At 42.2% G+C, this 22,918-nt stretch overlaps 1 protein-coding gene across 1 annotated transcript in view; it reads right to left on the bottom strand.

The window, feature by feature from the left end:
* Positions 1-22,918, bottom strand: part of ZFYVE26 (zinc finger FYVE-type containing 26) — a 67,366-nt gene that overhangs the window by 30,693 nt on the left and 13,755 nt on the right. The window contains exons 11-24 of the mRNA XM_063117567.1: positions 20,073-20,729; positions 19,492-19,581; positions 17,935-18,006; positions 17,307-17,455; positions 16,531-16,729; positions 14,257-14,523; positions 13,975-14,085; positions 11,522-11,686; positions 10,833-11,060; positions 10,156-10,261; positions 8,101-8,840; positions 7,118-7,314; positions 1,377-1,481; positions 776-898 (exon numbers count right to left, since the gene is read on the bottom strand). Of these exons, the coding sequence (XP_062973637.1) occupies positions 776-898; positions 1,377-1,481; positions 7,118-7,314; positions 8,101-8,840; positions 10,156-10,261; positions 10,833-11,060; positions 11,522-11,686; positions 13,975-14,085; positions 14,257-14,523; positions 16,531-16,729; positions 17,307-17,455; positions 17,935-18,006; positions 19,492-19,581; positions 20,073-20,729 (3,209 nt within the window). The remainder of the gene's footprint in view (positions 1-775; positions 899-1,376; positions 1,482-7,117; positions 7,315-8,100; positions 8,841-10,155; positions 10,262-10,832; positions 11,061-11,521; positions 11,687-13,974; positions 14,086-14,256; positions 14,524-16,530; positions 16,730-17,306; positions 17,456-17,934; positions 18,007-19,491; positions 19,582-20,072; positions 20,730-22,918) is intronic.

The following is a 22,918-nucleotide window of genomic DNA, read 5'->3' as shown; positions in this document are numbered from 1 at the left end:
CAAGTTGTTTAGGGCTTTGTACACAAGTACAAGAACCTTAAACCTGGCCCTGTAGCGAATAGGCAGCCAGTGCAGTTCCCTCAGCAGAGGAGTTACATGCTGGAAAGGGGCAGCTCCAGACAACAGCCGAGCTGCAGCATTCTGCACTAGCTCCAGCTTCCGGAGCAGCTTCAAGGGCAGCCCCACATAGAGCGAGTTGCAGTAATCCAATCTTGAGCTTACCAATGCCTGTACCACTGTGGTCAAGCTATCCCTGTCCAGGAGAGGCCGTAGTTGGCGAACCAACTGAAGATGGTAAAAGGCACTCCGAGCCACGGCAGCTACTATGCATCCTTGATCTTAAATGCCTTCTCCCAGGCATTTAACAGCATTTAACAACGGTATGCTAAGTTTTTTTTTTTTTAACGGACCCCAGAACTGTTGTTGTTTAAATGGATACTGTTGTTTTATACTGTTGTTTTTATATTTTGATGGTTTTAAATTTTGTATACTTTTTAATGTTCACTGTTTTTTTATTTATTTATTTATTACATTTTTATACCGCCCAATAGCCGGAGCTCTCTGGGCGGTTCACAAGCTCTCTGGGCGGTTCACAAGCTCTCTGGGCGGTTCTTAACTTTTGCGGGTTTTAACCGCAAAAGTGGTTTTTAAAAGCAGTTTTTAACTTTTGTAAACCTCCCAGAGAGCTTTGGGTATGGGGCGGTATATAAATTTAATAAATAAATAAATAAAACAATTTTGCAGATAGATAAGATCAGAAAAACAAAATGGTTACCTGCAAAGACTTTTCCATGTCTCCCATCTCCAACAAATGGAGGAGGTGCTCTTGATGAAAGCTGATTAAATGATCTCTTGGAACGGAATATAAATTTCCCCATTCTTCACATAATTCATAATCCTAGGGTAAAGACAAACAACTCTTCCTTGGATCATTGTCACTCAGATACTGTAATCAAGAAAAGTTTAAAGACCTTTTTGCAAGACTGATCAGTTTATTCCGCAGGTCAGGGGTTGGCAACTTGTAGCCTTCTAGACTTTTTGGGCCTACAATTCCCATCATCCTTCACCAAAGACTTTGCTGGCTAGGGCTGATGGGAGCTGTTGGTGAAAACACCCTTGACGTTACTCCTCTATTGTGCAAAAAAAAAAAAAGAGAGAGAGAGAAAAGAACAGAGGTAAAAGATACAGCCCCTTTCTACCATGGCGATAGCATATGGACAGGCAAGATGGTGGGCTTCTCAGAAACAGATAGTTGGCCACTGTTGGAAAGAAAATGATGGACTAGATGAAGTTGCTAAATATTTTAGGCAAAAATTAAGGATTCCACATGAACAAGCTTCTGAGAAGAAGTGCGATACAAAAACTCAATGTCCTACCTTTGCTTCCAGAATCATCTGTATAATAGCCTGGGAATCATCAGTACAAGCTCTTTTCAGGTCCTGCCAGTCGTGCCACACTGGGACATCTTGTAGACAAAGAATCTGACAAAATAAAAGCAAGTAGAACCGAATAACCACTTAAGTCCTTTTCCTTTCTTTTTTCTTTTAAGAAAAGAAACAAGGCAAGAACTGAATTAGCCGCTCAATGAATTATTCTCAATTAGAAGTCAGCTGTTTTCAAAAGAGCAGGAAGAACTATTGCCACTTTTATACAGCACTGACAGTATACAAAACATATTAGAGTACAAGCAAAAGAGGACAGTCCCTACCACAATCTTCTATATAAATAAAAATGTAAATGTTCGTTTGTTCCTAATCTAAAATCTCCGAAAGTTCTTCACCGATTGCTTTGAAATTTTGACACAACGTTGCATTCGAATACGCGCGTTTTTATGTAACTATATTATAGATGGGGACAAAAGTGTGTCTTAGAATCGAAGAAATAGGGTATATAAAAAAGCCCAGAGGCCTCCTCCAAGCCACTTATGCAAATAGGAGAGAAGTCATTGTGACATCACCAACCAGTAGGCCAATCTACTGCCTCTGCCTTCTCTCCTATTTCCATGTTCTCTCTATTTGGCGCCATCTAGCGATGTTTCTCGGAACTGCGGCTTTCTATGGAAGTTCCAAGTTCTGAAGAAAGGTAACTGCCAGGAGATTCCGGCCTAGCAGAGGGGCCAAAACCCACTAACCTCCTCACCACACCTGTGACAGGTAAAAACAATCTTTTTTTGAAAAACATCGCCATCTGTTGGATGTAAAAGCAACACATGCTATACTACATATTGTACGATTCCATTTCAATGTTTCCAATTTTCTGCGTTTCAATTGAAATATTTTGTTAGTTTTAAATTTTTTACCTTTTTTAATGTTTTGCAATTTTATATGTTTTTGTTATAACTTTCTATCTTCTTTTTCAGTGCAATCAATCTGCTTTAGTTCATCCAAATAATGCCTCGCAGAAGAACACACTTAGGTTGTCTTAGTCGCGGAGCGAAAGCAGTGCGACGAGTAATTGCAAATATGACTGAGGAAGAACGGGCATCAGCGAACGAGCAAAAAAGACAAAGAATGGCTCCAATACGTGCCAAGGAAGCAGCCGAGCGACGTGCAGCCAGACTTAAGGATGCACGGTTGCGAGCACGGCGATCGCGTTCTACAGCATCAGATCTGCTTCGTTCTCAACAGAATGACTGCAACAGGCTGAGAGTGGCTGAAAGACGTCAATGAGAAACAGCACATCAGCGTCAAACACGACTCCGTACTCAACAATCAAGCGATTACAATCGCCTTGCATTCCGGTACAACCCAGCTGATGATTATAGTTTGAGCCGGCATGTTGTCATCGGCGCTATGACTGAAGTGTGTCCTTTTTGAAAGGCTCTGAAATTTAATGGAGAAAGAAAGGAATGTGTTGCGCCAGCGGAAAAATTAAACTGCCTCAACTTGGAGAACCACCAGAGCCATTACAAACTTTGCTTGCCGGATATACCGCAGAATCAAAGCATTTCCAATCTAAAATCAGAAAATACAACTCATGCTTCCAAATGACGTCGTTCGGCGCAGAAATCGTAACAGTTCCATTTATGCCAACATTCAAAGTCAAAGGACAAATTTATCATAAAGCCGGCTCCCTCCTTCCGTTTCCAGATAGTCAACATAAATTCCTACAAATGTATTTCATCGGTGATGGCAATGATGAATTGAATGCACGCTGCGGAATTTCTACAGGCATAAAAAGGTCCATCGTTTCCAAACTGCAAGAGCTTCTTCACGAAAAAAACAATTTAGTACGTTTGTTCAAAACAGCAATTGACATGATGCCATCTGATACACACAAGATTGTTATTCATGTTGAAATAACGCCTGCTGGAGAACATGTGCGAAGATTCAATGCTCCAACTATAGACGAAGTGGCAATTGTTATAGTCGGAGATCAATTCCAACCTAGAGATATTGTTCTTCATCGGAGAAACTATCAATTGACAAAAGTTGCAGAAACTCATCGATGCTACGATGCCCTGCAATATCCAATCATTTTTTGGGATGGTGCCGATGGATATCACTTCAACGTTAAGATGATAAATCCAGTCAGTGGAGAAGAAACAAATATGAAATGCAGCGCAATGAACTATTATTCATACCGATTAATGATTCCAGAGAATGAAAACAATCACATTTTGAAATGCCGTCAATTGTTGCACCAATACATCGTAGATATGTATGCAAAAATCGAAACAGAACGTTTGATATTCATCCGTTTGAATCAGACCAAGCTTCGCTCAGAAGAATATGTTCATTTGCGAGATGCAGTTGTAAATGACGGTAATACAACTAACGTTGGAAGACTAACGATTTTGCCATCTTCATATACAGGCAGTCCACGTCATATGCATGAGTACGCTCAAGATGTAATTGTGTATGTTCGACACTACGGGTGTCCAGACCTATTCATTACATTCACATGCAATCCAGCTTGGGACGATATACAACAGCTCTTACTTCCTGGCCAATCGCCGGTGGATAGGCATGACATCACAGCACGTGTTTTTAGACAGAAGCTAAAATCGCTGATGCATTTCATGGTAAAACATGAAGTGTTTGGGTCTGTGCACTGCTGGATGTACTCAGTGGAATGGCAAAAGTTTATTTCCCAGCTGCAAATGTGCAACAAATAGCCCTGAATCCACTGGCTACAACATTAACTGCTTTCTTCACCTTATGTCAAAATGACGCGTTTGCAAAAACACTGCTGTATTCGGAAGTGCCTACGTATTACACATGGAATGCAAGTAGAAAAACATTTGAACGACATAAACGAGGAGAACGAGTCGACGGACAATCTGGCATATTCAAAGAAACTACGATAGGCAGACTGTACACCGTGCATCCCAATCAAGATGAATGCTTCTTTCTTCGCATGCTGTTGGTAAATGTGGCCCGTCCAATGTCTTTCCAGCAATTGAGAATTGTCAACAGCGTTACACATGCCACTTTCCGCAGTGCATGTCAAGCTCTGAATTTATTGGAGAACGACAGACACTGGGAAGTATAATTAATGACGGGTGCAACACGTCACATCCAAATCAAATTCGTGCATTGTTTGCAATCATATTGACCGCTGCTCTCCTTCATCTCCAACAGAGTTATGGGAGAAATATAAATCGGACATGGCTGAAGATATTTTCCGTCGAATACGCAACGAAAATTCAAATATGAACATGGATTTCACAGCAGAAATCTACAACGAAGCGTTGATAATGATTGAAGATTTGTGCTTAGAAATCGCGAACAAAGTTCTCAATCAATTGGGAATGCCATCACCGAATCGATCTGTTCCTGCTTTGTTCAATGTAGAATTGCATCGTGAACAAAATTACAACACAGGTGATCTTTTGTCGTATGTGCAATCAAATATTCCTAAGCTAACGCTTGAGCAAAATCACATTTACGATCAAATAATGCAAACTATAAATAACGGGTTGGAAAAATCTTTTTCTTAGATGCGCCAGGAGGAACTGGTAAAACATTCCTAATTAGATTCATTCTAGCAACAATTTGATCCCAAAATGACATAGCCTTAGCTCTTGCGTCGTCCGGAATAGCTGCGACATTGCTACAAGGTGGAAGAACTGCTCATTCCGCTTTGAAATTGCCATTGAATATGCAATTCATTGAAACTCCCACGTGCAACATTTCCAAAGCATCCGGCATGGGAAAAGTATTGCAAAAATGCAAACTTATTGTTTGGGATGAATGCACAATGGCACACAAAAAATCCCTCGAGGCTCTTGATCGATCATTGCAAGATTTGCAAGGAAACATCAGACCATTTGGGAGCGCAATAATATTGCTTGCAGGAGATTTCAGGCAAACATTACCTGTAATTCCTAGATCAACACCAGCGGATGAAATAAATGCTTGCCTGAAATACTCTACTTTATGGCGACACGTCAAGACGTTAAAATTAACTACAAATATGCGTGTCCAGCTGCAAAACGATCGATCAGCTGAGATATTCTCACGTCAATTGCTGGAAATTGGGAACGGAAAGGTGCCGGTTGATCTGACCTCAGGACGAATTTCATTGCCTCATAACTTCTGCAATTTAGTGACGTCAAAAGAAGAATTGGTTGAAAAAGTATTTCCCAAAATTCAAACCAATTATAAGAATCACGATTGGCTGAGTGAACGAGCTAGTCTTGCGGCCAAGAACAAAAACGTCTACGAACTTAACAATATTATTCAGTCTAACATTCAAAGCGAGGCAGTCACATACAAGTCCGTCGACACTGTTGTGGAGATGAAGCGGTTAATTATCCAACAGAATTTTTGAATTCACTCGATCTGCCAGGGATGCCACCGCACGTACTGCAATTGAAAATCGGCGTGCCAATTATCATGTTGCGAAATATCAACCAGCCAAAGCTTTGCAACGGCACGCGGCTTGCAGTAAAAAAATGACTGAGCAACGTTGTAGAAGCAACAATCTTGACAGGACCTTTTCAAAGGTGAAGATGTCCGCATTCCTATGATTCCAACGGATATGCCATTACAATTTAAGAGATTGCAATTCCCAATTCGATTGGCGTTTGCAATCACCATCAACAAAGCTCAGGGCCAATCTTTAGAATTGTGCGGTTTAGATCTAGACACAGATTGCTTCTCACATGGACAATTATATGTTGCGTGTTCTAGAGTCGGCAAACCAGACAATCTCTATATCTACACAGACAATGGAACAACAAAAAATATTGTATATCCACACAAGCATTGTGAAATTAAACATATTAGAAACGTCCGCTTTGTCTTTTCTTTCTTTTCCATTTAACTACACTGAGCCACAGCAACGCGTGGCCGGGTACAGCTAGTAGATATATAAACTAAATTTGACTGCAACAGAAATAAGGAAAGGAGGTGAAGAAAGGAAGAGTAGAGGGTAAAAAAAATCCTAGGATAACTGTAATCCACAGAAATGTCATGCCTCCTACTAACTTTGCATTGGCTTGTAAAGCAGAAAGCTAGGTCAGAAGTTCATGTGAAAGTGCTTTTGAAGAATCAGTCCTACAGCTTTCACGTACCCCAACAGAGGGAACAAGTCAGTGGGGTACCATCATCCTAGTGATACAAATTCTCATTTGGCTGAAAACCCAAGAGTCCGATGAAGCCTCAACTGAGAAAGTTTCACAGTTTTAAGAACTGATCTCCCACCATTGTCCTCAAAGTTGATGCAGGGAAACCAGCTAATCATTCTTCAAGAACAGCCACATTACGAGGCCTAAAGTATACTGAAATCAGAGACTTTCATATAAGCTAAGTCATTTTAAGCCTTCTATGCCTCAAGATCCAAAACATGCTCATCTGATTGTTCCATTGATTTCAATGAAACTTACTTGCGAGTAATTTTTAACCTACCTGCTTTCCAAAAATCTCCACTGTAATTTAGAACTATAAAAAACACCAAAGAATTCCTGTCTCAAAGTTTGGTGCAACTATATCCACTTTCTTCTTAAAAATGGAGCTAGAAGTGCATGTTGAGAACCCCCAGGCATTTAAATACTCAAAACCAAAGCAGGTTTGATCCATGGAAAAGGCAATTTCAATATTCAGCAAGAGAAAAGGGTCCAAGTGTTGGGGAGAAATATTCCCCCCCCCCCTTAATAAAATGGCTTGGGTACCTTTTGATAAACCTGAAGCTCTCTTGTTTTGCTCTGCAGATCCAATCTGAGTTCTTCAGATACCTCTGGGTCACAGGCACAATAGGCTAAGATTTCCAAGCAAGCCTCCAAGGGCCACCTATCCAGACAGCGCAGGGACAATCTGCTCCTCAGCATGGCATCTCTCACTCGGAACAAGTACTGCCAACCTTCCTTACCTGAAAAGGAAATATTCTCAGTGACCCTATTCAGACGACACGCTAAGCCACGGTGGTTAAGCATTTTGAGCTAAACATTATGGCTTAGCGTGTGGTGTGAACCATTCCTAACCATGGTTTAAACATGCTCACTAACTATTTGCTGCAAAAGGTTTAGCGGCCTAGCCATGGCTTAACGTGTCGTCTGAACAGGCCTAGCGTGTTCTAGTTGTAGAGGCTTAACCCCCCCCACACTGGATAACATAACACCAAAGACATTGGCAGCAACACTGTTGGACTGCAGAAAGCTGCCTTACCCAGAGTCAGACCACTGATCCATTCAAGCTCAGTACTGTCTACACTGGCTGGCAGCAGCTCTCCAGAATTCCAGGCAGAAGTCTTTCCCAGCCCTTCCTGAGCTGCCAGCAATTGAAACCAGGACCTTCTGCATACAAAGCAGGTGCTCTACCACTGATCTGTAGCCTTTCCCTTCACTACGGGCCTTATAAATCAACAGTTCAAGTAATGGTCATTTCCCACCCACTTCCCACTCCAGAAAAACCTCTTATTTTCCCCATTTACACTGTTCCTCCCTCGCCCCTTGCAATGCCTAGACAGGGCCAGCTCTCATATATGTAAACCTTCAGTTCTACTAGAGGAGACTGCATGAGCCTAAGTTTCAAGCAGCTCAACACACCATCCAGGAGCTTAACACATTTTGCATTTTCCTAACAAAATTAGTAAATCAAATCCCCAGTTTCCAGCCCAAGTGACCTCTGTAAAGAAGAACAGTCCCTTTTTTTTTACCATCAGCAGTGGCACAACTGAGCACAGCATCTCGCACAGTGATGAGCTCTTCCATATCTTGGCTGTAGAGATCCAAGACCTTCAAGGCTCTGGGCCAATCCCCTGCCGTGAGCGCGTGCTCAAAGACCTCCATTAACGCCTCAGCAGCCATGACAGAATGCAATCCCAGGAAAAGCAAAGAGATGTAAGACTTGCCACAAAGTCCACTAGCCAAGCCGTTCCCCTCATCCTGAGGGTCCTGCAGGGGCTCGGACATGACAAGTAAAAAGCGCTCCAGAAACGGGAACCCCTTTAGCAGGGCTTCGCATTCCTTGGAAATTTGCTCGATAGACAAGGGCCCTTCACGCTTGCCTCGGAACTCCATCCATGAAAGGCTCTGCTTGGGGGGTTTCTGAACCTTTGATGCACTGAGACAAGCCATGGTAGCTGTCAGTTTTGACTGGGACTTCAGGAAATTGAGGGTGGAGGCCGTGAGCATATGCTGGTTCTGGTCAGGCAGAGAGGGCGAGGGATGGCTGGAAGCATCCTCGGAGTCCATGGCTGGATTATGGACTGGCACCTCAACATCAGGCAAACAATGATACGCATGCAGGTGTGCTAGACTACTAATGTTGGTCAAAAGGGACCTGGTCTGGCTGTTTTGCCTGGTATTGCACAGGGGCAACGGCTTACAGCAACAGTTAATGATCACTTGCTGCACATTTAAGTTCAATTCTTCTTTGGCCAGCAATGAAGACAACCTGCAGGATTGAGAAGTAAAACGTGTAAGAAAGGTGACCTTACACCACAAACCGTTTCACATATTGTTCAATTTGTTTTGCAAAGACATTCAACAAAGGCCCGCAGCAAATCCCAGCTTCCTGATGAGCCTACCTGTGTGATACCAAATGTGCCAAATGTGCATGGCACATTCACACTTACATTTTCAGTTGTATCCCTAGAACGTCTGTGAAACAGTGCATGAAGAAGCCCTGCTATGTCCAATGATTCTCATCTCTTTTAAATGGCAGTGACGAAGCTACTCTTACTTACAACGCTAGCTCCTCCATAAACAGGGGCAGAACAGTTGCACAGCCTACCGGTGATACAATAACCATAAGCTAGAACTTCTAAGAAGAGTATCCAGGACCCTTGCTATTCATTTTCTTACTTAATCTAGAAAATGAATGCTTCAAATGATTTTAAAAATGGGTTTCTAAAAATAAATAAAGGTGCCATCAAGAGATACTCCACAACTGGAGAGTTTAACGTGTATTAACTGTCATGTTTTGGCTGGCAATTTGTTATGTTCTGGAAAGTTAGCAGACATTTTAGTGGTTAAGGAAAATCTTACAACTTAAAAACAGATTCGAGGCTAATCTGCTCATTCAAGCAAGATGGTGAAACTTTCCTGAATTGCACCACCTTGGAATTCAGGAAGTGGTACTGGTAAAGGTGATGATGTAGAATAAACTATTTTTAATGCTTCCTCATGTAATAAAAGGTATCTACCCACAGAACACTAGAAGATCAAGGAGAAGTCTAGGTGAGAGTTTCTCTCCCTACTGTGCTAGTTTTCTGTATAGAGCGAACACAGAAAGGATTCTACCACTTGATTATGCTGAACAAGTAGCTTGGTTTTCTGCTGTAGCTCCACAGTATACAAGAGCAGACCTTGAAAAATATTTCAGCTTTTACTAAAGATGTCTAGCACTTGCTGCAAAGAACTTGGTGGCCTTATTTCTCAATTCCAAATTTCCATGATGTGCTAAAAGATGTGCAAGACACTTCATTCAGATCCAACCAGCAAATCTCACAACAGCTTTTGATCTCCCGAAACAAAACTTACGTCAGTGGAAGAGTAGAATAGATTAATACAAACTCCACTGAGGCTGCTACAGCAAATACTTTTCTAACCATTTAAGAATAGTCAGGTCTGAGTGACAGCAGAATATTTATTAAGCAGCACTTTGCATGCAATCTAAAAACAAACTCACTTAAGCGAATAAAATCGAAAATCAAACTTCCAAACAAGCATGTTTGAACACCACAACATCCATGTCTGAAAACTCTTACCTGTCAGGAACAACCTGTTTCTCAAACAGAAGTTGGGACAGCAAATGACAAGGGGTCTGCTGTAATAATATGAAAGGATTTCCAACTCGTACTTCTGCAGATTGATCTAGAATCAAAGAAACAAAATGGGAAATGGTCATATATTGTTTGGACTTGATCCTGTGTTATATGTTTGGAATCTTCCTTCCAAAGATTGTGCTGTGTTGTAAACCTACTATGATCCCTTTTGTACTTTCAGCTGCACAGACACAAGATTGTTTATGGAAACCTTCCCCTTCAGAAGGTGCCCTTCTGAAGTTTTGGATAACAACTCACAGCATTCCTGACCACTGGCCATGCTGGCTTTGGGTGATGGAAGATGACATCCAAAACATCTGGAGGGTACCAGGTGGGGGAGAGCTAGTTATGGAGAACACCCATGGAACATTTATGGAGAACCACTTCAATAAAATGTAGTCACAAACAGCTGATCGGTCTGATATAATCATGGAAATTGTGATCTACAAATATAGATGCAACATGGGTTTGCTCATTTTAATTCCTCATTATGCACATTATCTTTTGCAATATCTATTTAATCTATCTATCTCTTTGCTTTCCATCATGGGGGGGGAGGAGGAAGTAAATTACCAAATTAAAACCTGGATTAGCTTGTTTAGTGGTGCACAATCTCTTACCTAGTTCTGGAGTGACACTTCGGAAGACAATGGCAGCCAGCCTGTTGATATAATCAAAGAAGCTTTGTACATAGACATTCTGCACATGGCTCTCCTGCATGGTATTAGCATATTGGTCCAAAGTTCTCAGCAAAAGTTTGATTTCTTTATAAACTGGATGTACTTCTAATTCAGCAGGTTTCAAAGAAGCCTGTTCTACTAACGAGGCAAGCAGATTTCCTTTGGAATCTATTAAAATGAGAGGGTTAGAGAGAAAATACTCCATCACATTAGCCAACAAAGACAGTAATTCTTTTTCCTTACCCAAATTACAACCTCCCATTCAACCAGACTACCATGTTGGAATGGACTTACGTGGTCTGACCCTTATTACACCAATGAGAAAAACCTTGTGGAACTTTTACATGTAAGTATATAGCCATTTTAAATGGGAAGAATTAAGTAGATTATGAGGTTAATATCTATTCTTCAACATATCTTATTAAGAAGCCCTGCAAACACTAAATAAAGAAGTTTTTGATCCTGAAAGTAATATTTATGTCAAACAGGGACTATTGAAGTAATTTTATTTCATACCCTACATATAATTAACCTAAAATTTGGGATTAAATTTAAATACAAACACACTTCAAAGCAATTTTTTTTGAGTGATTGTAAAGAAACCCCTTGAAACACACACACTTACTTACCTGAAAAATCTTCTACATGTGCCAGATTTTGCAGGATTTGGTCAAAGTGCTGTGATAAAACAATCTGATTAGTGATACAATTTTCAGTCACAGCAGGGTAACAAGTCTGGAGCAGATCAGCAATGCTGCAATGGAAGTGACTACTTATTTTCTCATCAGAGATTTCTGTGGGGAAACAAAAGGAAACATCCATCAATACCAAACCTCAATGTAGTTTTAAAGCGACTGAACAAATAAACAACAAATGTAAAAGCACATCAAGAAGACTAAGTGCCATGATTGGGGCTAAATGTTGAACTGAGTCAATGCATCATATCTAACCCATATTATCTACCGTGACTGGCAGCAGCTCTCTTAAGTATCAACTCATGATCTCTAACACTCCAACTTGGATCTTCTCTGGTTTCATACTGCCCTTATACAAATCTACGGTGTGACCATACTTGCAATACTGTATACAGTTCTGGTCACCACACCTAAAAAAGTTATTATAGAGCTGGAAAAAGTACAGAAAAGAGCAACTAAAATGATCAAGGGGCTGGAGCATCTCCCTTATGAGGGAAGGTTACAACAGCTAGGATTGTTTAGCTTGGAAAAAAGGAGGCTAAGAGGAGACCTGATAGAGGTGTACAAAATTATGTATGGTGTGGAGAATGTGGATAGGGAGATATTTTTCTCCCTCTCCTATAATACTAGAACCCAGAGTCATCTCATGAAGCTAACTGTTGGGAGATTCAGGGCAGATAAAAGGAAATACTTCTTACACAGTGCATAGTTAAACTATGGAATTCACTATCACAAGTTGTAGTGATGGCCACCAACTTAGATAGTTTTAAAAGGGGGTTGGATAAATTCCTGGAGGATAAGGCTATCAATAGCTACTAGTCCTGATGGCTGAGTGGAATCAGAGGCAGTAAGCCTATATACACCAGTTGCTGGGGAACAGGGGTGGAAGGATGCTGTTGCACTATGTCCTGCTTGTGGGTCCCTGGTCAACAGCTGGTTGGCCACTGTGTGAACAGAGTGCCGGACTAGATGGACCCTTGGTCTGATCCAGCATGGGTCTTCTTATGCTTCCAAGGCTGCTTCACACCTTAAAATGTCTTATATGTAACTCAATCTCGATGTATACTAACATCTGAGAATTTTTACTGCTAGAGGTACATCAACTGGGCAGCCAACAGCAACCGCTGAATTTTTTTGAATTTTTTTTACAACATCTATAAACCGGTCTATATCTGAAAAAGAAATCTTGGGAGAGTCCAAGAGATTCAGGATTCAGCTGTGGATCTCCTAGGCTCGGAAGCTCTACAGTCTCCATCTTGCAAGGACTCATCTTCAGTTTATTGAACCTCATATAGCCCACTCAGAGCAAGAAGCCAACTTAATTCACAATTCAGCTCTGGTCCGACCTAATTTAAAGAGGAACACCATTCTGAGGAAGGTACATAAGGAGGTTTGACAGACCTTGGGCTGAGAGTATGTTGTCAGGTATTTGATTTGAAAGTGTTCATATCTAAGTGGAAGTTTTTCTGGAACTGAAGAACAAAAGTAACAACCCTGAGATAGCCATCTCAAGGTCTTTGAGAGTGGCCAGGATGTGCAGCTGGATGGCTCTCTGACCAAGGCCGTTTGCCCATGTTTTTTTCTTGAGGCATAGCAACACAATCCTGGTGATGCAATCCGGTGTTCATATTGCATGTGGACACTATGATTGGCTCAAAAGGCTATTAATATGTGATTGAAGAGTGTGGAGAGTTTGTGTGAAGAGCTATTGTGTAAAGTTCCTCAACTATATTATGCTCTATGTAAATATTTGTAAAGTAAACTTAGATTAGTAGTCCAAAACGCTGTGTCTGAGTATTCCTTCACTTCGTGAACATCTGCCTGCTGCCAGTGACCTCTGTCTCTGCTGACGTGTGCTTGCACTCTGTGCATGCTCTGAGGGAGTGCAATACATCAGACTCCTAACATATGTGACTGGACCAAAGTCACCCAGTGGGCTTTCATGGCCAGGTGGGGACTAGAACCGGATCTTCCGACTCCCAGTCCAACACCTTAGCCACTACACCACACTGGCTCTACACGAGGTGTAAGAAACTGTTCAAGGTGGCTAAAATCATAACACAAATTCACAGCCATAAGAACACATAAAACACTACTTAAAATATCCTCCTTAAAGCTGAAAACAAGCAGCCGGAGATATAAACATTAAAATCAGTCGCAGAGTAAAACAATCTAATAAAACCAGTTACTGAGAAGGAACAGCAAGACCAGACGGTCAAAACATGAAGGCCTTTCTAAGGATGAAAGCCTTCACCATTCAGCAGAAGGCCAAAAGAAAGGCGTCCAAATCAGCCACCTGCAGGAGGGAATTCATTGGCTAGATGCATCTATTTGAAAATGGTCCTCCCAGATCTGAATGAACTAATAATATGAAACAATGTACTTACCTGATTTAGGCTGCCCTTGTGATGTATTGACAATTTTACTTATTTCTTGAAGAACTGCCGGGAAACCTCTCATGCCCTCACAGCACTGCAGAACAGAATCAAGTCTTCGGCCTATTATCAGATGCAGAAGCAAAGTGAGGAGGGAAAATATGAGAACAAAAAGAATACATTGGCACAATTATATGCACGCTCTATGGTTGCCATGACTGTCTTAGTTATTTACAGTGCCATTTGTTTATTTTAAAAAGACAGTATTTAACTAAACAGAGGAAGAAAACTTACCCTTCATTTCAAAGCTATTATACAACCTTCTCTCTGCTGTTTCTAAGAGCTGCTTGCAGGTTTTCCACAAGTGGCACTGAGTACATGCCAAGTCAAATATGGCCATAGCGGAGGGGCAGAGGCCTTCCAGGACATTGCTCAGAGGGCTGGCATGCTCCAGCTGAATACTGCTGGCCCAGAAGCTCTCTTGAAGCATAGGGACCACGAGGCCTTCTGAAGGGGAAAGCAGCTTATCGGTAACATCTGAGATGGAGTAAAACACCATACCTTGGGAAAGAAAAAGAGAAAGCTATATATATATGAAGGATTTGGGCCCAAACATAACATGCAGTACAGCTTTGCAATCTTGAAGAAGTCAGATCTCTCTTGGCTTCACTTTGACTTGGTCCAATTCTGGGAAAGTACAATTCCTTCTTGACACTTTTGATGGTTTTAGATGGCAGAACAGGGAACCCTGACTTGCAAGTATAATGGCTTGGATATAGAGGTACAGTGGTGGCCAAAATTGTGGGCACTTTTAAAAAATTTCATGTTTTGCAACTTTACATGCTTATAGAAAATGTTCTGCTTCATGAAATTCAAATGTTTATATATCATTTGAAAGACCTGATTCACGTAATTCAACAATCCTGCTTCTTTTCCTGGGTGTCCAATGAACTCTTTTCTTTGGTGCCAGTGCTCTATTTATGATGTACGTATATACACTTTTAATTTGAGAAATACTTCAAATATTCACACAATCTCCAATTGCGCTTCAGTTACAGAACAAACAGCAAAACTGACTTTCCCCAACTTGAAACATGATGTATCGCAGCTACTGCCATGTGATTGGTCCCCAGAATAAGGACTGTGATTGGCCAGTAGGGTTTGCAATTCCAGTCCGCTTCTTCACTCAATCACACCTATGTTTGTTTTCAGACTAAAGTAAGCATAACTTTTTTTGTACTGCAGATATTTACATTCTGCTTTTTGTATTGAATTCAGCATTACATTCTCTTTCAACTGATATATAAACATTTAAATTTCGTGAAATGGAACCTTTTCTATACGCATGCAAAGTTGCAAAACATGAAAATTTCAAGAAGTGTCCACAATTTTGGCCACCACTGTATCTTGCATGAGCAGAAAGGCTCTTCTGCTTGCAAGAAGCAGCTCCAATGAATTCCTTTGATTTCTCCCTCTTGCTGCAGCTCCCCACCCCCCAACGCATGTCATTCCAGAATTTCCATTCATCCTCAGAAGCAGCTTCTGGGGGAACACAGGACAACGGTGGGAAGGGAGGAGCCAGGAAAGGCCAATTCTGCATGAGCAGAGTTCCACTCAACTGTCTCTGGATCCAAGCCAAATTTGATTTGTCCCTCATTGCTCTTCTTTCCGAATATGTACCTACACACACTTCTAGGAGGGAAAAACTGAGGGACAGAAGACCATGACAGACAAAACAAGCTGCAACCAAAGGCCTCTGAACCAAATGTAAATAAAGCCATTTCTTACTGAGTTCTCTTACAAACACTCACTAGAGCAGGTGTAGGCAAGCCGGTGCCCTACAGATGCTTAAGACTACAACTTCCATAAGCCCCAGCCAGCATGGCCAATGGTCAGGGATTGTGGGAGTTATATGCCAAAACATCTGCAGGGCACCAGGTTGCCTCTCACTGCCCTAGAACACCTCTAAGATAATCCATTGTTAAGTGACCCAGGATGAGGGATGGAGTATTTAACAATTTACTGTAGGCCTGCACAACCTGTGTCTCATAAAGCCTAACACAGCCCACTGGCCACGGATTATGGCCTGCCAGGTGCTTGCTACACCAAGGCCTAACCAGCCAACAAAATCAGTAAGGACAGGGGAGGATTTTTCTTGTTGAACATGGCTTGTATTCAGCTTGATAAGATAAATCATAGCATGTTTCATAGTGAGATGAAGCACTACCCCTCACACAGGGCCAGCCCAAGTCATTTTGCTTCCAAATGATGCTCCCATCCCCTGAACAAGTTAAATGACCCTAGTACCCGGCACGTAATTTTGGCACTAGAGGCAGAAAATTCCACAAGCAGCACTCCCAATCCCTAGCAGTAAAAATATGACAACCAATTAAATAATAAACAATTTGCTGCCCCTTCTGCTGCCTGAGGTGGCCACTTCACTCTGCCTAAGAGTAGGGCTGGCCCTGCCATCAGACATCCACTACACACAATCTCTGTTATGTTTAAGTCCTGTTCCCCCCTCCCCAATTTGTTTCCAACTTTTAAGATCAACGGTCAGGTTTTTACCTGCAGCTGCCGCATTCCCAATAGCCTTTAGTGTAGAACGGCCACTGCCAGACTGTTTGAGGTTTCCAGATCCCTCAGACGACTGATGGTCAATCTTGTGTTCCACTTTTGCCAGCTCCCTGATCACTTCTTGGTTACGCTCCAAGAAAATTAGCTCACCATAGGAAGCAGAAGACTCCAAATTAAACATAATAGCCACCTGTCATTGTGGAATTGAGAGGCACCATATGTTTATTAGGAGAGAAGTGCTTTATCAATAGTTAGAATTTTTCTCAATAGAGAAACAGAATGAGCAACCCCAATCCTACTAGAAAGCTTTGGGGGAAGCTGGAAGAGAGCCCTTTGCAGTGCTGAGACTGCAGTCTTCATAGAGTCACTGGATGATGCACAGAGCAGCTATGAACCATGGAAGATTAATTCCCATGCTTCTCTAGATAAACCATGGGTGCATGGTAATTTCCAGAAAATACAGCCATTTCCAAAACAACAGACCAGTTCACACAGAGAGCTTCGGCTATTGGGCGGTATAAAAATGTAATAAATAAATAAATAAATAAACATCACAATATGGGTTATTTGAGGGCTGTTTAACCCTCAAACAGCCCCTGCCACCTGGGATCACACAACATGACAAGCCATTGGCCTACAGGCACCGTGCAAAAATGGCACCTCTGGGTGCCCAGCATGATGCTACAACCCTCACAGGTAAATTAAGCCACAGTGGACTGTTGTATCATGCGAACCAGGTCAGTGTCCTGTTATGATCATGGAGTTACCTGATGAGCTTCTATGTAGTTTCCCCTTAAGATACAGGCAACAAGAAGAGATTCTGGCGGGGAAAGCATCATTGGGATGAGGAAGTTCTTTTGAGGCTTTAACCTATATTCTACATCACTCCAGTCAGATAGCGTACTAGCACTTCCTTCTAAAAAAAACAATAAAACAAAATAAAACACTGCCCAGTAGATTAAGTTATCAGGAACAACATTCATCTCAAAGAAGGAATAATGTACACACAGTAAGCAGTTTATGCCAAGTCCTGCCATTATTAGGAGGTTGAAAATAACATGGAAATGTGTGTGTGTGTTTTTAATTAACTATTTAATTTTAAAGCTTATTTGCAATTGTTCAGTGTTGGTACTCTCAGGGTGACTATCAATCGACAGAGATATTAACAATAAAATCATAAGCAATACCATTAAGTCACCACAGCAGAATAAGATTTAAAACCTCAGCCAAATTTGAAGAAAACTATAAAAGTTCTTTGGCTGGCATTGAACATACAAAAGAGCAAGCAGTGGGTGAGCCACCCTGAAGGGGAGCGGGGTGGGTGGGGTGGGGGGAGAAAGATGATTCCAGTGGCAGGCAGGGATGGGAAACTGATGGATAAAAAGTCTTCCTTACCTGATGCACTGGTGATACTTAGTTCACTACTTGCGCTCTCTTCCAACGACCCTGAGACTCCCTTCTTGCAATCTGAAGCAGAACATAAAAGAGACAGTGCGAAATACACAAAGCTATCAAGGAGTCGCTATTCTAGTCTCCATGGGGATAAAGCGAGTGACAGAAGTCACTGCTAAAAAGAACTTATCTAGCCGGAGGGAAGCGCCTTGGACTGGGTTGGCTTAAATATTATGGCACTCATATGGAGGCTACTGAAAAGCCCTTGCCTGGTAGGAATGCTCCATGTGGGGCTGTGGTGTAACTCCCAAGAGCCTTGCCTTAATTCCCAACCTCACAGAGTGACTGCATGCAGCCACTGCCAGGGAGATTCAGAGCTGGCTTACAGACCATGTACATGTACGGTCTGGAATATGGGACAAGAAACTTTAAAACACCATGCTAGCAACACAGGCAAGCACTTTTTGGCAGCCTCAACACAGGCTGCCCTCAGACAAAATATTTGAGGGGGTGGGGGGAGAACAGTCTAACTGCTACTCTGAGGAGGATCTCTTGGATTTTTGTTTAAATGTGTCATCAATTGTACATGCACGCCACCTTGAGGCCCAGCATTGGGCAAAAAGCGGGATATAAATATAATAAAATGTAATAATAACTAGCAAAAAAGCCCGTCATACAACAGGTGTAGAGGAGCAGTCTGGTGAGGAGGTTAGTGGGTTTTGTCCCCTCTGCTAGGCCGGAAGCTCTTTCTGGGAACTTGGAACCTTCAATAGAAGGCTGCAGTTCCGAGATACGTCGCTAGATGGCGCCAGAGGGCAAAAATTATAACTGGCTTGGAGGAGCAGTCTGGGGTTTGATAGATAGATAGATAGATAGATAGATAGATAGATAGATAGATAAGTAACAACAACAACAACAACAACAACAACAACAACAACAACATCTAATTGCCCATGCATATCCACATTATATTTTCCCACTGCAGTCTTAAGAGGCAACTGCTCTGCTTATCTCTAGACAGAAGCAAGCTCACCTCTAAGCAAGGCTGGAGGAAATTCAGTGGTGCTAAATATGAGCCTACCAGAGTTACCATCCAACTGCAGCAGATTACGGGGACAGAAAGCAACCAGTTGTGGCCTACTGTTATTGCCCTAACATTTGGCTGGGATAAAGCAAGGTCCTTCTTGGCCATCTGCAGACAGTGCTGTATGACAAACCCATCTGTTCTACTGACTGGCAGAGCTGGGAATAATAATTGGAGCATTCTTCTCAGTGGGGGGCAGGAGCAGGAGGAGGAGATAAGCTTTGGCCCCCAAAAGATTTTATCCACCTAGGGATCACACAACGATTCCTCTGCCTTTTTCGTTGCATCCGTCTTTGGACCCAAGCTTCAAGTGAGCATCGAAACCCAGAGCCTGTTTTCTCCCAATGACAATTAGAGATCCCTGACTTAGGGCTGCAATTCCAGCCCAGTCCTATAAATCTCTCCCAGCCATGAGGTTCTGAAAGACAAGCAGCAGCACATACACGGTGGTAGTACATGTTTCTTCACCAAATTACCTGGCCTTTGTCTCTGAGATCGAATCTGCCTCTTCAAGTTGGACCCTTTGGTTAAATTACATGAGGTTCCGGTGGGAGTACATTGATTACCTGGAAGAACAGGATTCAGTTATTATATTAGGGATCTATTGTTATTTTATGCATAACGCACCACTGATGAAAGCAAAAGGCTGCCTAAATCAGAGACAACAGAGCTCCAAATATTGTTGCAAGGCTGGGCTACGTCTGGAGACTCCACGTGGGTAACACTGCCCGCAGCTCCACTTTTTATAGCAGAAACACAGAAGGCTCCCGTCAAACAATGCAGCCAGGCCAGAGCAGTCAAAGGACATCATGATAAAGGCTGGAACCAAAGTCTGTATCCTTAAAGCCACCGCTGCCTCTTCTTCCGAGACGTTTGTTCGCTTGCTACGTGCAAATGCCTTTTCCTCCCACATGCTCGGAGAACTGACCTGACCTGAAGCACCACAACCCTCTAACTAGTTATGAGGGTTAGGGTAAATGCTCCTCATTTGTTCCTTATCTACTCACTGGTACGAAGGCTCTTGCCCCTCGCTCAGCAATTTCCAGGAAATTCCTACCTGCATTTCTGTTGCTCAGCACTATTTTGTACCGCCACTGAGCTTCAGAGAGATACTTGGAGAACAGCTGCACCCGGCAACCAAAACTGTCTCTATTGACAGATAAATTCATGCAGTCCAGCAGTGCCAGCTCCTCCTGAGGTACATGCCTAGAATCCCATGGGGAAGAACCCTCTATTTCTTTCAGATGGTCCAGAAGCATTTCGAGAAAGATCTCCATTGCTACATCATCCACTAAAAATCCGTGGATATCAGCAGTGAGATGCTTCAAATCCAGATAGCTCCGTCTGAAGGAAGTGCAGTTGCTCCTATCCGATTCCGAATTGAGCAGCATCTGGACGCTGCTAGGCTCCTGAGGTGTAGCGACCGTGTGCATGGCGGGCCTCCTTCTTGGCCCTGCAGAGTGCTGAGGGCTTGCTGAAGTGGAAGAACCTTGGCTAGCACAACGCTCTAGTCTCCTTGCAGCCCAGCTCTTTTTCTCGAAGCCACCATCTTCTGGGTTCCCCTCCTCGTGGAGATCATCACCGCCGAGGTCGCTATAAGAGATAAAGAGCAAGGAGAAGATGTTCTCCAGGAGCTCCAGGCGTAGAGGCACAGGAACAGTCCTTAAAAAATGCTGACACTTGGCAAGATACTCAGCAAAGAGACCCACATAATCTGCATTGTGAAAACAAAATATTAAAGAAAAACAGATTTACTATTCCTCTTCCTTGTATCAATGGCCTCATTTGAGGACCAAATAGCTACAGACTCTTCAAATAAACTTGTTGGGCTAGCCAATAATCACTAGCCTGGGCCCCTGGGGCAGGTAAGTATTGCCTCCAGGCAATTCCCACTAAATCTTTACATTGCTAAAACGTTTTGTTTTAGATAAATTCTACAACCACCCAAAGACCCTAGAAAGGGAGGGGCAGAGGGGTCTACAGTCCTCCGAAGACTGGCTATAGGGACTGTGCCATCAGAGGGATGATGAAACAAGGCAGCTGCTGTAGTCAATGTTGATAGAGAAGGGAGAGGAAAAGCTGCTACCCGGGCTTTAGGACCCAGCATCCAACTGAAGAACCTTGTTTGCTCTGCCTTGGGTGCAGAGCTTAGCTGTAAATGGAGGAGCTGAGCTAATGGGGAGAGAGAAAGAGGATTGAGAGCGAAGAGGCCGAGTCCTGAGCAGTTAGTTCTTCTAATATTTTGTAATATTCAGAAACTATATTTTCAGCACAGTTGGCATCATGCTGGAACTTAGTTTTTAATTTAATAACAGACCCATTTACAGCTTGTTCTCAACTTTTGAAATAGAGCAGGTTTCTAATATAACTACCAAATCCTATGCATTTTTACTCACAGGTAAATCCCATTGAGTCCAGTGGGGCACACTCCCAGGTGTGCATAGGCAAAATAAACAAAGGGCTATGCTGCCATTGTCATCTTTTCTGTGCCAGGTGATCGCATATGATGGGGCTTTTAATGTCAATTGTTTTACTGGGTCCTTATAGCTAACTATTTTATTTATTTATTACATTTTTATACCACCCAATAGCTGAAGCTCTCTGGGCAGTTCACAAAATTTTTAAATTGCATTACATTTTTGTATGTTAAAGTTTTTATAGTATGTCTTTATTATGTTTGATTTTTGTGAATCGCCTAAAGAGCTCTTGCTGTTGGGAGGCATAAAATGAAATAAATGCTTGGTCCAGCCACTGCTGGGCAAATTGTCCTGACTGCAGATCAGAGGAAAACAAGATGTGTGGACACAGACACACACGTGATAAGCAAAGCAAACAGGAAGTAACCCTCTGAGTGGGTAAAATGCCTCTATAAGACGAAAAATGTTGCAACAGGTCTGTCCCTAAGGGTGCAATATTATGAATATTTAGACAGAATAAATGTGTAAAAATTAGACACATGTACAGTAATAGCATGAAGACCCAATTCATTCTATAAGGCCTCCATACTATCCAGCAAATGGGTATGTTTAAACCTACATACAATTGCCTCTGCCCGTGCAAACTGACACACAGCTTGAAAAACATTTTCAATGATTTCTTTGGACTAGGAAAAATGAAGTAGCACATCTCTATCAACAACAATACAAATTTATTTGTGTAGCAAAAGCCATTACAAAGAAACAGGACACATAGAAACAAAAGTAAAATACACATCAGTTTAAATCTCTATCAATCATGGGCCACCTGTTCCAGTTTATGCTCCAATAGTCTCCTTGCAGAAATACTGAATGGAGCATATGTGTGTGTGTGTGAGTGTGAGTGTGAGTGTACAGAGGGAGAAATGAGTACGGTACATGTGGAAAGCTATCTCAACAAAGGTTTACAGCTCAGTGGGCCAGAGTGATACAAAAGGACTTAAACTTCTGTACCAACAATTTACCAATGTAGAGCACATTACACTTTAGAGCACAGCATCCAATCTGACCAAGGGAATACAGTGCAATGGCTGCACAACAGAGGATTACGTTTGGGAGACATTAGTTGGGTTCAGACAATATGATAACCCTTACTGAAGGGGTTGACTATGGGTTTTCATTGAATGGTGAGTTATTGTGTTGCCTGAACCCAGACACACTAACAAAATATGGTTTGTTAGCCATGTACATCCCATGGAGAGAACCCATTGTCTGTTGGGTTGTGAAATGTGAGTTGTTCGTAGTTAACAAACCATGGTTTGTTATCACAGCGGGGTTCAGACAACATGAGAACTCACATTTCAATAACAACCCAGACTCAACCCATATTCAACCCTTGGTTTATGATGTCATCTGAACCCAGCCAATGGGTGCACTAGGCGGATCGTGTGAACCAGGCTACTGTCTCATATTTCCCCAGCATTGCTTA

The sequence above is a fragment of the Elgaria multicarinata genome, chromosome 2 (genome assembly GCF_023053635.1).
Source record: "Elgaria multicarinata webbii isolate HBS135686 ecotype San Diego chromosome 2, rElgMul1.1.pri, whole genome shotgun sequence".
In the NCBI taxonomy this organism is placed as follows: Eukaryota; Metazoa; Chordata; class Lepidosauria; order Squamata; family Anguidae; genus Elgaria; species Elgaria multicarinata.
The sequence above is the reverse complement of the archived record's forward strand: the minus strand, read 5'-3'. Positions and strand labels throughout refer to the sequence as shown.